Source organism: Mytilus edulis, chromosome 7 (assembly GCF_963676685.1).
Source record: "Mytilus edulis chromosome 7, xbMytEdul2.2, whole genome shotgun sequence".
In the NCBI taxonomy this organism is placed as follows: Eukaryota; Metazoa; Mollusca; class Bivalvia; order Mytilida; family Mytilidae; genus Mytilus; species Mytilus edulis.
Genome location: NC_092350.1, coordinates 36408954 through 36423914, shown reverse-complemented (window position 1 = coordinate 36423914; position 14961 = coordinate 36408954). Strand labels below are relative to the sequence as shown.

The 14961-nt window shown below is 34.4% G+C and overlaps 1 protein-coding gene across 1 annotated transcript; it reads right to left on the bottom strand.

The window, feature by feature from the left end:
* Nucleotides 1-873: 873 nt before the first annotated feature.
* LOC139481384 (uncharacterized) lies at nucleotides 874-8402 on the bottom strand. The gene is made up of 2 exons (XM_071264694.1): nucleotides 8273-8402; nucleotides 874-7750 (listed from the first exon to the last, which is right to left on the bottom strand). Exon 2 carries the CDS (start codon nucleotides 7617-7619, stop codon nucleotides 1554-1556), a length of 6066 nt encoding a protein of 2021 aa, XP_071120795.1. The 5' UTR covers nucleotides 7620-7750; nucleotides 8273-8402; the 3' UTR covers nucleotides 874-1553.
* Between the last annotated feature and the right edge of the window lie 6559 nt (nucleotides 8403-14961).

Sequence of the window (14961 nt, the reverse complement as noted above, 5' to 3'; positions counted from 1 at the left end):
TTCTTAAAAGTCTAAACAAGTTCTTATACATAAGCGCCCATTTTATATCGCCGTATTCATCAATCAATTGAAAAATTTTGCTAGACTTCAGGATTTACAATTTCAGGAGCCAAATAATGGAATGATATATATAAGAATATGTGGTATGGGTGCAAATGAGACAACTCTCCATTCGAGTCACAATTTGTAAAAGTAAACAATTATAGGTCAAAGTATGGTTTTCAAAACAGAGCCTTGGCTCAAACCGAACAGCAAGCTATAACGGGCCTCTAAATAACTAGTGTAAAGATATTTAAACGGGAAAACTCACGGTCTGAACTATATAAAAACGAGAAACACTTATGAATCACATCAACAAACAACTACTGAACATCAGATAATTTATGACTTGGGAAAGGTAACGTCACGGTACCCAAATTGCACCGAGTACCAAAATTGCACCTATTCAACATAAACAGCTGAGAAATTTTTTAAAGTTTTCTTTAAGACTAAACAATTTGTATTTGGATTAGTTTGACATGTCTCATACATGTCTTACAAAAAATATGAATATATTCAAATATACACCAAACGTTCACAACTTATATCAACAGATGAAGCTGTGCTGTCTCACAAGTAAACACAGCTAACCATGGTATATCTTTATTGTTAATTGTTGTACAATTGTCATATACTGAATGCGGTGAAAAGCTACAATATAAAAATAAAACAATACTGTAGAAATTTGTTACAGAAAAAATACCTTAATAAAAATAGCAACATGCTAAGAACATAATTAGATGAAAATGTCTGAATTAGCAATTTATATAGCACATAGCAAGTGTGCATTGTTCCAGTATCACATAGAAATATTAAAAGACAAAATTGTAACTGCATGTTTATATACCTGGTGTACCATGAAAATATCTCAAAGTAGAAAAATATGGCTTATCAGTAGAAATTACCTAAATCTACACTTTAATTACACAATTAAATGTAAATAATAAATGAAATTATTTCTAAATTTCAAATACATGTTAAAAAATATCATAATTCTCAAAAACAATCATAATATAATAACGCGGATGGCGTTCCATACATAAAAAATCTCGCAACTTGACCCTTTGACAAAATAATCTGAAAATGCCGTTATCGCGCAGCATACAAAAACTACAATTAATATGCATTAAGAACTATTTAAATGTGCACTAAAGACATGAAAAATTTACTTACATTGTGCTTGGATTAACAGATTATTACTTTTAGATGATAGAATTAAAACGTGATAGTTTCAAGGAAGTTATCGTAATTCAATAATAAAAAAATCAAATCGGAAAAAGCTTTACAAAATTCCGGAAATCGTTCCAGCATACTCCTCGCCTGATATTGAAAATTTCACCTTAAACTCAACAATATCAAAAATAAAAACAAAAAAGAAACTTGCAACGTACATATTTACAAGTGTTTATAAGACATTGATTCATATTTAGAAGACTAAACATTTTTTTCATTAATAATGTCAAAATATATGCAAAAATATCAAAGTTCAAAGTTCACATGTACTTTAACACTGATTATTGTTCTACAAGCAGAACCACTTCACTGATAGGACGCAAGAATGTTTTTGGGTTGCCATCTATGATCATTCTGAGTTCTACCTTTCGGACTAGTCCATCATCACTGGGCATGACTTTTGTAACAATACCCAAAGGCCAAGAATTTCGAGAGAGTTCCTTGTCACGAACGAGTACAACGTCACCTAGTGAAACATTCTTTTCTACAGAAGTCCATTTCCTTCGATTTTGTAGTGTATTGAGGTATTCAACTTTCCAACGCTTCCAGAAGATTGCAGCGAGATTTTGAACCCTTTTCCACTGTTTACGGAGAAGATCCTTTTTGTCAACAGTTTCAAAATCTATGATGTTAGATTGCAATACATCAGATTTCTGAGTGAGTAATGTCAACGGTGAAAGAATAAATGGATTGTTAGGATCTGTTGATGTTTCAACGAGTGGTCTAGAGTTTATGATATAACTAGCCTCGGCTAAGAATGTTGTGAGTACTTCATGAGTCAAACTACGAGATCCATATTCAAGCAGCATGGCATCCAAAATACGACGAGTCACACCAATCATCCTTTCCCACACTCCTCCCATGTGTGAAGAGTGTGGTGAATTGAAGATCCATGAAATTCCATGTTTTTGTAAGAAATTCTTAATCGGTCCATTTTCCACTTCTATGACATTTATATTCATTTCATTCACGGTACCTACAAAATTTGTGCCTCTATCTGAACGAAATATTCTGACGGGACCACGTATTGCTTGAAATCTGAGTAACGCATTAATGAATGATGAAGCTGACATCTCCTCCACGACTTCGATGTGGACGGCTCGTGTTACAAGACATGTGAAGAGAGCAGCCCATCGTTTACTGTTTGCTGCACCGCCTCTGGTTTTCCTTGTTAACACCTCCCACGGACCAAACATATCAACGTCGACAGACGAAAAAGGTGGTTGTTCAGGCTCAATGCGATCAACAGGTAAGTTTGACATTTTTTGACATTGAAATTCTTTCCTGAGTTTTCTGCAAGTAACACACTTGTGCAGAATGGATGAAACAAGTCTTTTGCAACCTACTACCCAGTATCCTGCTGAACGAATTCGGCCTTCAGTAAAATGGCGTCCCTGGTGTTTCACATCTTCATGGTATTTACGGACGATAAGAGTTGTAACATGATGTTTTGCAGGTAAGATGATAGGATTCTTGAAGGAAGAATCAAATTTAATATGTTTCAAGCGTCCACCTACACGTAGGAGCCCATCATTGCCGATAAATGGATCCAGTTGTACGATAGAACTGTGTTTGTTTAGAGGCTTTGAGTCACGAATATCATTTAATTCACTTTCATAAAATTGCTGCTGTACCTCTCTTAGAACAAGCTGCTCTGTGTTGTGCAGCAATTCAACATTGTCCATGTTCTTTGAGCCATCTGATCGCTTCAAATTTAAATGACGCCGAATGAATTTTCGAACTGTAGCTAAGGCAAAATTCAATCTATTCCAATCAGAGAATTTCTCAAATACACTGTTGCCAAGACCATTCGGTTTAACATTCTCAATATCAACTTTGTTCGAACGGATTTCCACATCAACATCTGGCTGAATGAGTGAGAAGTCGGAATCTTTATCCAAAGATACATTAGGTGCTTCGATTCTGCTTGGCCCATGTAGCCAGAGACTATTCTGTAAGTCTGCGGGATGAATACCTCTAGTTCCTATATCTGCAGGGTTCTTTTCAGAACGAACATAGAGCCATTGAGTAGGTTCGCTATAACTTCTGATCCTTGCAACACGGTTGGCTACGTAAACAAAAAAGCGTCTCTTTTCATTGTTAATATAGCCTAAGACTACTCTACTATCACTGAAATATTTGATGTTATCAATATTGATCTGCAAGTGGTCCACTGCAATCTGAGCAATTTCAACCCCTAGCACTGCAGAACAGAGTTCTAGTCTTGGAATGGTGGTACATTTCGCTGGAGCAACCTTGGCTTTACCTAGCACGAATCCAGTAGAAGTAGAACCATCCGAATAACTAACATGAAGGTAACACACAGCTGCAATGGCAAGTTCTGACGCATCACAGTAAATAAATAGTTCCTTGTTTACAGCATTGCTAAGATTTGGCACGATAATACGGGGTATGCGCAAATCCTCTAAGTCAGGTAAGTTTTGACTCCATTTATTCCATTCAGTCAACAAATGTTCAGGCAATGGATCATCCCAATCAAATGTTGAAGACACTATTTTTCGAAGTATGATTTTGCCTTGCACAGTTATTGGGGAGATAAATCCCATTGGGTCGTAAAGACTATTAACAACTGAGAGTATGCCTCTACGCGTTGCTGATTTAGTTTCATTAGAGATGCTGAATTTAAAGGTATCGGATCCTAAATCCCACAGCAGACCTAGGCTACGCTGAGTAGGTGAGTCTTTCTCAAAGTCCATATCCACGAGTCCCTTTGCTAAGTCTCCGGGTTCCAACGCATTCATAACAACTTTGCTATTGGACGCAAATTTATGAAGTCGCAGATTTCCATGCATTTTCATGGCTTCTTGGGTTTTAAGAATCAAGTCTATAGCATCTTGGCTTGACGGGCAAGACTTCAAGCCATCATCAACATAGAAATCATTGTTTATAAAATTCTTCACATCGTCACCATGAGATTCAGTGGCTAATTCTCCTATTCGACGTAATCCATACATAGCTATTGAGGGCGAAGGTCGATTCCCAAAGACATGTACACGCATACGGTAAGTAACAAGTGGGTTTTCAATCACATTATCTTTGTGCCATAGAAATCTGAGGAAATCTCTATGTTCTTCCTGTACCAGGAACGAATGGAACATTTGCTGGATATCAGCGACTACTCCTACCATCTCTTTTCTAAATCGAATAAGTATTCCGAGAAGACTGTTGATGAGATCAGGACCTTGAAGCAGCTGGTCATTCAGTGAAACATTGTTGAATTTTGCAGATGCGTCAAAGACGCCGCGAATTTGCTCTGGCTTGCGAGGATGATATACCCCGAATAATGGAAGGTACCAACGTTCTCTATCAGGAGGTAGATACGGGGCAATTTCAGCATGGTGATTGTCAATAATTTTCTGCATGAATTCGAGTAGATGCTGCTTCTTTGTTTCATTCCTATGCAGTGAAGCATCTAGAGATTTGGCACGATTAAGCGCAAGCAGATAATTGTCTGGCATAGTATAATGTGGTGAACCAAAAGGTAAAGGCGCTACCCATTTACCATCAAAGTCTAGGCGAAATTCTTTGTCCATTATGTCTAGAAATTTACGATCTTCAATTGACAGTCCGGGCTTATTGTCGTGACTAGTTGTTTCGAAAATGTTATATTTTGTCAATTGGGGTTGTTCACTTCTGATGAATGTTTTTCGAACGTTAATAATTTGTTCACATGGTTTCAAACTCGTAGGGCGCCCATTATCTATGATGAAATTCTGATCACACTCCGCTGATGAAGGACAATGTTGTCCAAAGAGACAAACATCACCAATGATAGTCCAGCCTAGTGGTGAACGTTGTGCAAAAGGTGACCGTGGAGGTCCTAACTTTTGTTCAAGAACGTGGTGAGCACTTGAAAGGTCACGGCCTATCAGTAACATTATTTTCATAGAAGCGTCGTGTTCATGTAATTGATGAGCAATGTCATGCAAGTGTGGGTAATGGCGAGCAACATCCGGTGTCGGAATTTCAGTTTGATTGTCTGGAATATTGTCACATTCTATAACAGGTGGTAATTTCATTTGCAGATTGTTACTGACGCTTTCAACTACCAGTCCTCCTACAATCCGTCCACTACTTGTCGACCTGCCGGAACATGATTCCATCTTGTATTCGATTGTTTCAGATTCAACAGATAAGCTATCAAACAAACAAGTTTTTCCTAGAGTCCTATTGCTTTGGTCATCAAGCATTGCATATGCGAGTACAGCTTTGTCCGATTGTCCTTCCGGAAATATTCGCACTGGAAGAATTTTTGCGCATGATTTGCCTGTAAAGCTGGGAATACCACAAATCTCGGTACAACGAGAGCTTACTTCTGCTGGTGTCTCCTCGCCATGCTTTGGTGCAGCATTACCAGTTCTTTGATTTGAGTTATTGTTAATGTCTGCATTATTATTGTTAAAGTCTATATGAAGAGCAGTGCAATGCGTTGACGCTTTGCATATGTCACACTGTATCTGAGCCCGACAACGGTTTGCAAAATGGTCTGAAGTATCGCAACAACGTAAACAAATGTTATGACTTCGAAGCAGAGTCTTTCTGTTTTCTAAACTTTTGCTCCGGAAAGCTTTACACTCATTAATGGTGTGTTTGGCTCCAATGTGAATCAAACAGGCATGTGTTGAGTTTGAGTTTGACTTTGTTACAGGAGTAGAATTTACCTCCATCTTATTTGCCGTTATAAGATGCTGATCTTTTTGTTTGTACATAGTGTTTTGTGGTTTACTGTAACTTGGTTTTCTTGTTGACTGATTCATAGGTGTTTCAAAAAGGAGACTTGGGTCATTTCGAATAACACTTATTTCACCAATGAATTTTAAGAACTCGCTAAAAGGCGGGAAAATCACTTGGTTCTGCTTCTTATAATTCACCACTCGTGTGATCCATTTATCTTGAATAAACTTTGGCAGTTTTTGAACTATTGGTCTAATGCCTAGTGAGGAGTCTAAGTATGAAAATATCACACTATATTCTCGGAGTGTTTTCACAGCCTGAATTTCATTTAGCAAATCGTGTAGGTCATAAAGAACTTTACGGTCAATCATATTTGGCAAATTTGAAAGTTTTGTTTTCAAAGCAGATTCTAATAACTCTGCTGAACCGAAACGTTGGTCTAGTCTATTCCAAATATTGGTTAAACACAAGTCTGGACTGTCGGCACATGAAGCCCTGGTGCTCATGATCAGACGATAAGCATCGGAATCCTTTTTTACACAATTTGTCAACAGAGTGATTTCTTCTAATGCAGAACATTGAATGTCAGCAGCCATAACTTTGAATTGTTTTTTCCACACGATGTAACGGTCTGGCTTGTCGTCAAATCTTTGTTGTTGAAAACTTTCTAATAATAAGTTTTTCTTAATAAGAAACGTTGTAAATTGTGTTTCTGCAGCAGCGCTATTGTGTGAAGCTGAGATTAAAGTGGTTGGCCCTTGGACTGGCATTGTTGGTTTTGCAGTAGTTGTTTGTTTAGGAATAGTGTGAACAATGTTTTGTACTATTGGTGTAGAAGCAGTAATATCTTTTTGAAAATAGTCTGGCGAGACTGCAGGTACAAACAATTTTGCTTCAGCTGATAGAGGTTTGTCTTGTGGAGAAGTAGAGCCCAATCCATCTAGATAGTTTAAAGTTCTTTCGAACGCACCAATTTCCTCTTTAGGTAAGATATCAGACCCATCATGTTCAGATCCGCCTTGAGAATGTCTCTCTAGATAAGTTGCTTCTACATCAGCCGCTGCTGCATTTTTTTGTTGTTCAAGAATTTCTAGCTGTAAGGATTTTTCAAATTGTTCTTTTTTCAATGCCACTTCTTTTTCAACATATTTGAGCTTTATTTTTTCGGATTCTGCTTTGGCTCTTAGCCCAACTGTACGACTCCCAGATGCTGACGAACGAGTTCTGTCTGATCTTTGTGACGTGTGCGATTTAACTGATTTTGTTTCTATGGATTCCTTTGCAAATTGAATTTTGTCCATTAACATACTGTATTTGTTTTTAACATCAGTCATTATCACCCAGTATGATTCCAATTCGTTTTGGGCTTCTGAATCTCTTGAACGTGACAGAAAATCAATGTACTCATTTGCATTTTTGTCATATCTTTTGTACACAGTGTCTAAATCTGTTTCTGCACTTTGTAATGCTGACAAAGACTTTGGTAGTGTATTAAGATTGTTCATACAATTTGATAACATGAAACTTGACGCTTTTGCCCTTTTTATGTGAGTGTCCTTTTGTTCCTGGTGGAACAGAGTTCCCTTTTCAGTCATCTGACTAGTTCGTTGATCTGTGTCTCCTTCACGACTGTCTGTAAACATGGCGGACATGTACCAGTGTGTTGTAAGGATCCTTCAAGTAATCTTTTCACTGTGCTGTCTCACAAGTAAACACAGCTAACCATGGTATATCTTTATTGTTAATTGTTGTACAATTGTCATATACTGAATGCGGTGAAAAGCTACAATATAAAAATAAAACAATACTGTAGAAATTTGTTACAGAAAAAATACCTTAATAAAAATAGCAACATGCTAAGAACATAATTAGATGAAAATGTCTGAATTAGCAATTTATATAGCACATAGCAAGTGTGCATTGTTCCAGTATCACATAGAAATATTAAAAGACAAAATTGTAACTGCATGTTTATATACCTGGTGTACCATGAAAATATCTCAAAGTAGAAAAATATGGCTTATCAGTAGAAATTACCTAAATCTACACTTTAATTACACAATTAAATGTAAATAATAAATGAAATTATTTCTAAATTTCAAATACATGTTAAAAAATATCATAATTCTCAAAAACAATCATAATATAATAACGCGGATGGCGTTCCATACATAAAAAATCTCGCAACTTGACCCTTTGACAAAATAATCTGAAAATGCCGTTATCGCGCAGCATACAAAAACTACAATTAATATGCATTAAGAACTATTTAAATGTGCACTAAAGACATGAAAAATTTACTTACATTGTGCTTGGATTAACAGATTATTACTTTTAGATGATAGAATTAAAACGTGATAGTTTCAAGGAAGTTATCGTAATTCAATAATAAAAAAATCAAATCGGAAAAAGCTTTACAAAATTCCGGAAATCGTTCCAGCATAGAAGCTTTCACCGGAAAAGAAAAATTTACGAAAACTCCGTTATGCGACGTTCACAAAAAGTAATCTTTTAAAAATGAATAAAACAAATATGTTACAAACATCCATTAAAAAAATGAATTATTATAGTGAACTTGTACCAATGTCAAATTGTTCTAAATATTTGAAAAAATATAACAAAACATCTGTTATTCGATTTTTAATGATGTGAATTTAAACATGGATGCATTTGGATACTCCTCATTACGGGATCATGGATATTTGGAGGTTGTTTCTATCCAAATTTGCCATGACTCAATATGGATTAAAAGTCAAATTGGTGTTCCTATATAATAAGGAAGGAAACGGCTACAAAATAAACACAGAATGGAAATTCTTGTCTTGATCATAAAAAAAAACGAAGGTGAAAAAACTGTCAAAATAATTGCAATTGGAGTACCGTTACGTTACAAAACAATGCAGCAGGATCACACATTTTAACAGGTACCAACCTTCACCATTATCTAAAACAATAGTGTAACATCACAACATTGCAAGTATAAAAAAGATGTGGTATGATTGACAATGAGACAACTCTCCACAAGAAACCAAATTACACAGAAATTATAACAAATATAGATCATCGTACGGCCTTCAACAATGAGCAAATCAAAAAGTAAAATCACAAAAATACTGAACTCGGAAAGTCCCTAATCACATGGCAAAATCAAATGACAAAACACATCAAACGAATGGACAACAACTATCATATTCCTGACTTGGTACAGGCATTTTCAAATGTAGAAAATGGTGGATTGAACCTGGTTTTAAAGCGCTAAACTTCTCGTTTTTACATCAGTCTCATCAAATTCCGTTACATTTACAACGATGCGTGAACAAAACAGACATAATAAATATAATAGTCAAATTAAATATGGGTACAGTAGTCATCACTGTGTTAGAATCTTAGAACAAACAATTTTACAAAAAAAAGCACACAAGCATCGTTCAAATTAAAAACACGTGTCTGAAAAATGTTCAATGTTTACACAAAACAATTTTATAATTTCACATGGGAAATGTTAGCAGATACAGGGCTAATAAATTAAAAGTATGTTAGAATTAATTTCAGAAATAGACCGAGATTTAAAATCGTCCAGAACTTCTGTAGAATGTCTAAGAATCCAAAAATGGTTAATACCACTACTCGATTAAAATAATTTTGTCGTTCAACGTATTTTCTAATTTATAATTGAACTACAACTCAATGCTATTTGATAGAAGATCAATATATTATATATATAAAGTGCGAATCCAGCTAGTTCATTTTCACTGTCATATGCGAGTATGTCTATTGTATAATAAAGGATCATGGGAAAACTGTATTTTATTACGTTTCGAAAATACCAAAATAATTGATTTGAAGTTAAGTTTCAACATATTTTCATTTTGATATGTCTTTTTAATGTACAAACATAGCAATAAAGTTCAAATAAGTGATATAAAAGCAACATAATATAGCATATCGATTATTGAAAGCGATCCATTTTAACTATAGATGCGATGAATTATCACTATTAGTGCAATCATTTCTGATGTAGAATTTCCGAAGATGCGAGGAATTTTTATTGTAGATTTATGGGATAAATGGACTTGCAACAAATATGAAAAAAACTTAGATGATGACGTTAGTATTTGTGATATTTTCAAATTGAAATGCAAACTCCTCATTCATTCTTCATCAAATATATAGATATTCAAACTTGTAACAAAAACGCTTCTCAAAATGTCATACTGTATTCTAAAAAGTGTAAGATTGATATGGCGGACTTTAAGTGCACTTGTTTTTAGGAGTTACTTCATTATTTTATTTTTGATGTAATATTACGTAGACCTACATCTGAATATGCAAGACTTTGTCATACTATCAACGAAATGTCGACTAAAAAAAATGTACTTAAATCAAGGTGAATGTAATTAATGTATACTTGATGCAACTGGCTTAATAATTTCAAATTGAAACACCCCACATTATTTTATGAGACATCAAGAGAAAGAGAAAGAATCATTTTAATTCGACACGAGATCAAGATTTTTTTTTTTTTTTTTTCAATATGAAGATATTACAAACGCCATAGCATATACGGTGGTATTGGATTATTTAAAGTCAAACTTCGCCAGTATTCCGCACAAACGCCATTGAAGACTCATGGGTGGCAGTTATATGTATGCTCTTTGGTTGGGTTGTCTCTTTGACATACTCCCCATTTCCATTCTCTATTTTTTTTTTAAAATTCATCGTATTATGAAAACTAACATTTGAAGTGTACAATAGGTAACTATAAAGGCTCTCAAACATGAACTAAAACTACCGGTTAACCGTTTAATCGGTCGAACGACTATCCAAGTAACCGGTTAGGCAAAATTGTACGATTTGACCACACACATATCAAGCCCATTATAAATATATCAGACAAGTAGTGTGGTTTTTTTTTTTATCCCGTTCCGTTTCGGTTTGAGCCATAGATACTGAGAAGTAGAACCATTATAGGTCAAAATACATGGAGTCTTGGCTCACTCCGAACAGCAAGTTATAAAGGGCCCCAGTGTAAAACCTTTCAAACGGGAAAACCAACGATTTAATCTATATCAAGATGTACGTAATTAGTGATGAAGTGTCATGGAAATGGACAAATAAAACCAAGGATAAATAAAAGATCCCCACGATTTATAAGCAATAAAATGGAATACATTTGTTTCTATTGACTTTATTAGTGTTAAATCAAACTTTCCTCCGCAAGTTAAACTTTATCATTTCCTTCTCTTACTTTATCTATTGTTTGAGCAAGTCTGCTAAATTAAAGCTTTAATAGATAAAAAAAAATAAAAATTCATATAGTGAAAATGCACCGCATATACAATACTAATGAATCGCTCTACAGAGAAAATGAAAGTAAAGTATAATTATTCGACAGTTAACATGACTCGCATACAGAAAGCATCATAGTGGAATTTAGTTCAATATGAAGAAACTGAATGACAAAACCTATTCTACGTTATACAACTTTAATAATTGTGTTGAAATGAATATTTTTCTGCAACAACACCTTACCTGCTAGTTTTAAATCACCTGCACGATCTGTCCGTGAAATGTCCTAAATATTTACCTATTTCGGTATATATTTCACAGCTGGATGGCTTTAGGCGCGATAAAACCCCGTTCGCATCTCTTACATTGTCTTACTAGTATTATTTATTTCTAAACATATACATTTTAATTCATTTTCTTCAAAAATCAAAAAAAAAATCGTCTCTTTATTTATCATTCTACATCAGAAATTTATGGCATTTACAGTGAAAATGATATTTTAGGATACGCACTTTACATACACTGATGACGGGATCTTTCAAAGTACAAGCTCACGTTATGAGAACAAAAGAAACAAAAAAAGTATCATATACAAATACACCAGCAATAATGAAATATAATACAAACACATTGATCATTGATGGGATGTATAAGTACGGAGCCACGTCAAATGGAAAATAATCCAAACAGTTAAAGTAACACTTATAAGAGAACAAAGACAAACGAAAGAACAATATAACACGTTGTTAAGATGATAAACAACGTCAGTACGCAGAATCTATACATCAAGACCATTATGTATTATTTGTGAAGTTGATACGGAATATTTATCAACAAGGTCAAGGTACTTTCTGATGAAATTTTTAGGAAAAGGACAAGACATTCTTTTACATACCCATGGTTCATCAGTTTACTGCCCAGACACTGGTGACGTTTTAGTCTGAGAAGGAGCTGCAAATGACAAATGTAAAACAATTTAAACGAGAAAACTAATGGCCTAATTTAATCAAAATAAACAAAATAAAATATGTACATCACGCTAAAAGGTTTAATCCCGCCGTACTCTGTATGTACAGTACAACATAAGAACAAACTATAAACAATAGTTGAAAAAGGCTTAACTCATCAGATGGCTACAAATAGAAATACATCTAACAAAAACAAACACTGGACGTGAGGGGGTACTTAAATATCCCAACAACAAAAAGACACGTAGTACAGTAACTGCTCTGAAAGTACTCACAGTTTCTAACAGCTAGTTCAAGGTCACTAAGAATTGATAAATAAAGACTAAAGTAACAATCAGTACACATATCCTACATCAAATGCATATAGTGTAAAGACGTCATAAACAGGGAGAGAAAAACACGACCTTGTGCAAAGCCAAAATACACTGTCAAATATCGATTTAACAAAAAGACATATTAACACTAGTGAACATAGTATTACATTGAACGAATGAATTTAATCTGTAGTGCAATGTAAATACAAAATCCATAAAATAAGGGGCGAATAAATACAAGCCACAGTAGTATACGGCTGTGAGATGTTTAACAAATAGTTATCATGAAAAGGACTGTGCTGTCATATTTAATTAAAGTTATCGTGAATGGTTATAGAAAAAAAATAGTATACTATTTTATAATGCCTTCGACGAAAGTCGTGTTAGTTAAGAGTTTCCTTTTCCTATCGAAGGTCGGTGGTTTTCTCCGGGTACTCAGGCGTATTTCACCAATTAAAACTTGTCGCCACGAAATAGCTTTAGTGCGGTGCTTAAAAGTCGCGTAAAAACACAATTATTTTTAATCAACCTATTCATCTGAGACAAAATAAATATAATAATAATTTAAAAAATAACATAAAAATCAGAAATTAAAAAGCGGACAATTTTTATTGGCATACGGGAACCCTCATTTTTTTGTAGTTTCGTGTTGCTCCGTCTTGGCCAAGATGAAGTTTGCGCCACCGAAAATGTGCAACCTAGCCTCATTCTATTACCTGTCCCCAAGCCAGTAGTTGTAGTTCAATATAGTTGTCGTGTTTTCGTGTCTGTCATTGTTGCTTTTTCTTAAAGTGTTTTGTTATGAATTGGTCGATCTGTTAGTTTTCTAAATTGAATTGTAACATATTTTTATGTGTAGGTCTATGTCTGAAACGATATGGGTATATCTCATAAATGAAGGCAGTTGCATATGGTTGCCTGTAATTGCTTATCAATACTACATTTGAACTAAGATGTATAGTTATCTCATTGGTAGTTACACCCCTAGTTTTCGGTGGGGTTCGTGGGGTTTATTCTTTAGTTTTGTATGTTGTGTCATGTGTACTATTGATTTTCTGTTAGTCCTTTTCATTTTTAGCCATGGCGTTGTCAGTTTATTTTAGATTTATGAGTTTGACTGTCCCTTTGGTATCTTTTGTCCCTCTTTTACACCACATCTCCTTATTTGTAGGTTTTTGTTTTTCTTTCATTACTTTTTTCCGATTGGGAAAAGGTATTGTTTTGTTTTTCATTGATGCAATCCCTTAGGGTTAAAAAAAAACCACAAAACTTTTCAATGAATAAAACTACCAAGATCGTTTTAAGCCCAACAACTGTTGTTACAATTATAGATATGTGATTTGAAACTTATTTTTCATCAACATTGAAGTTAAACTATAACCAGAAACATAACTAATAAAGATAGTTTTCATCAAATTCTGGCTTAAGTATGATAAAGGGGCAAATAATTCAAGGGAAAAACTGAAATTCATACGCTGAAAAGTAATTTCTTTCGCATAATACACTAAACAATACATTTAAGGAAGTGTTTTAGCGCATATATATATTTAAGGAGGCCAGCAGTCGGTACTTTCAATTTCTTTCACTGTTGTGTTAAAAATTATTTAAAAGAAATTATAGAAGAAAGAAAAACCTTCGGTATAAATGAGGCAATAACAAAAGATTTGAAAACAAATCCGAATGGCAAAAAAGGAAATTCTGTTGGTTTTGTCCACCTAGTACGACTTACGCACACGAAAGCTAAGACAATATATCATCAAACACTGACATATCTTGAAGAAGGCCATACATGTATCAAAACATTCTTTGTGGAATGTTCTCAATTCTCAAATACACCATCATGATGTAATTGACCATTATTGAAATATTTGTCACATACATGGATATCTACGGATGATAAAAAAAAATGTCCTTTGGAGAAACTACAACAAAATGATTCCTCTTTTTCAATTGGCCCATTGTTGATAGATTTTAACTTTTATTAAGTTAAACGTGTGTCACTAGATTAAAACAGAAACTACTTAATACCGACAGTCAGCGCTTCTGTACAGGCATAGAATTTCATATAATAACAACATTATTTTCGTTTACCCCTTACTCTCATGGTCATGCTATTGGTTGTGTGTTTTTTTTTGCCGTTTACAATTTATCTTTTTTTATCATTATTTCATCTTTGGCCCGGGCAAAAAAAAATGTTCATTTGGCAATGGTATCATCGGATACAGACATTACCCAAACAACGGTATTTTTTTTGCTGTATCCTAGCACGATGTTGTTAACTTTAAGGTTGAGACAAAGTGGTTTCAATAAAAGAGTTTGTTGTGATTATAAAACCAATAAAATGCAAGTTTTTAACTTTTATTTCAATCGTCGACAAAACCGAGTTTATATTCTACCTGATAAGTGAATCTTACAATCAAAAG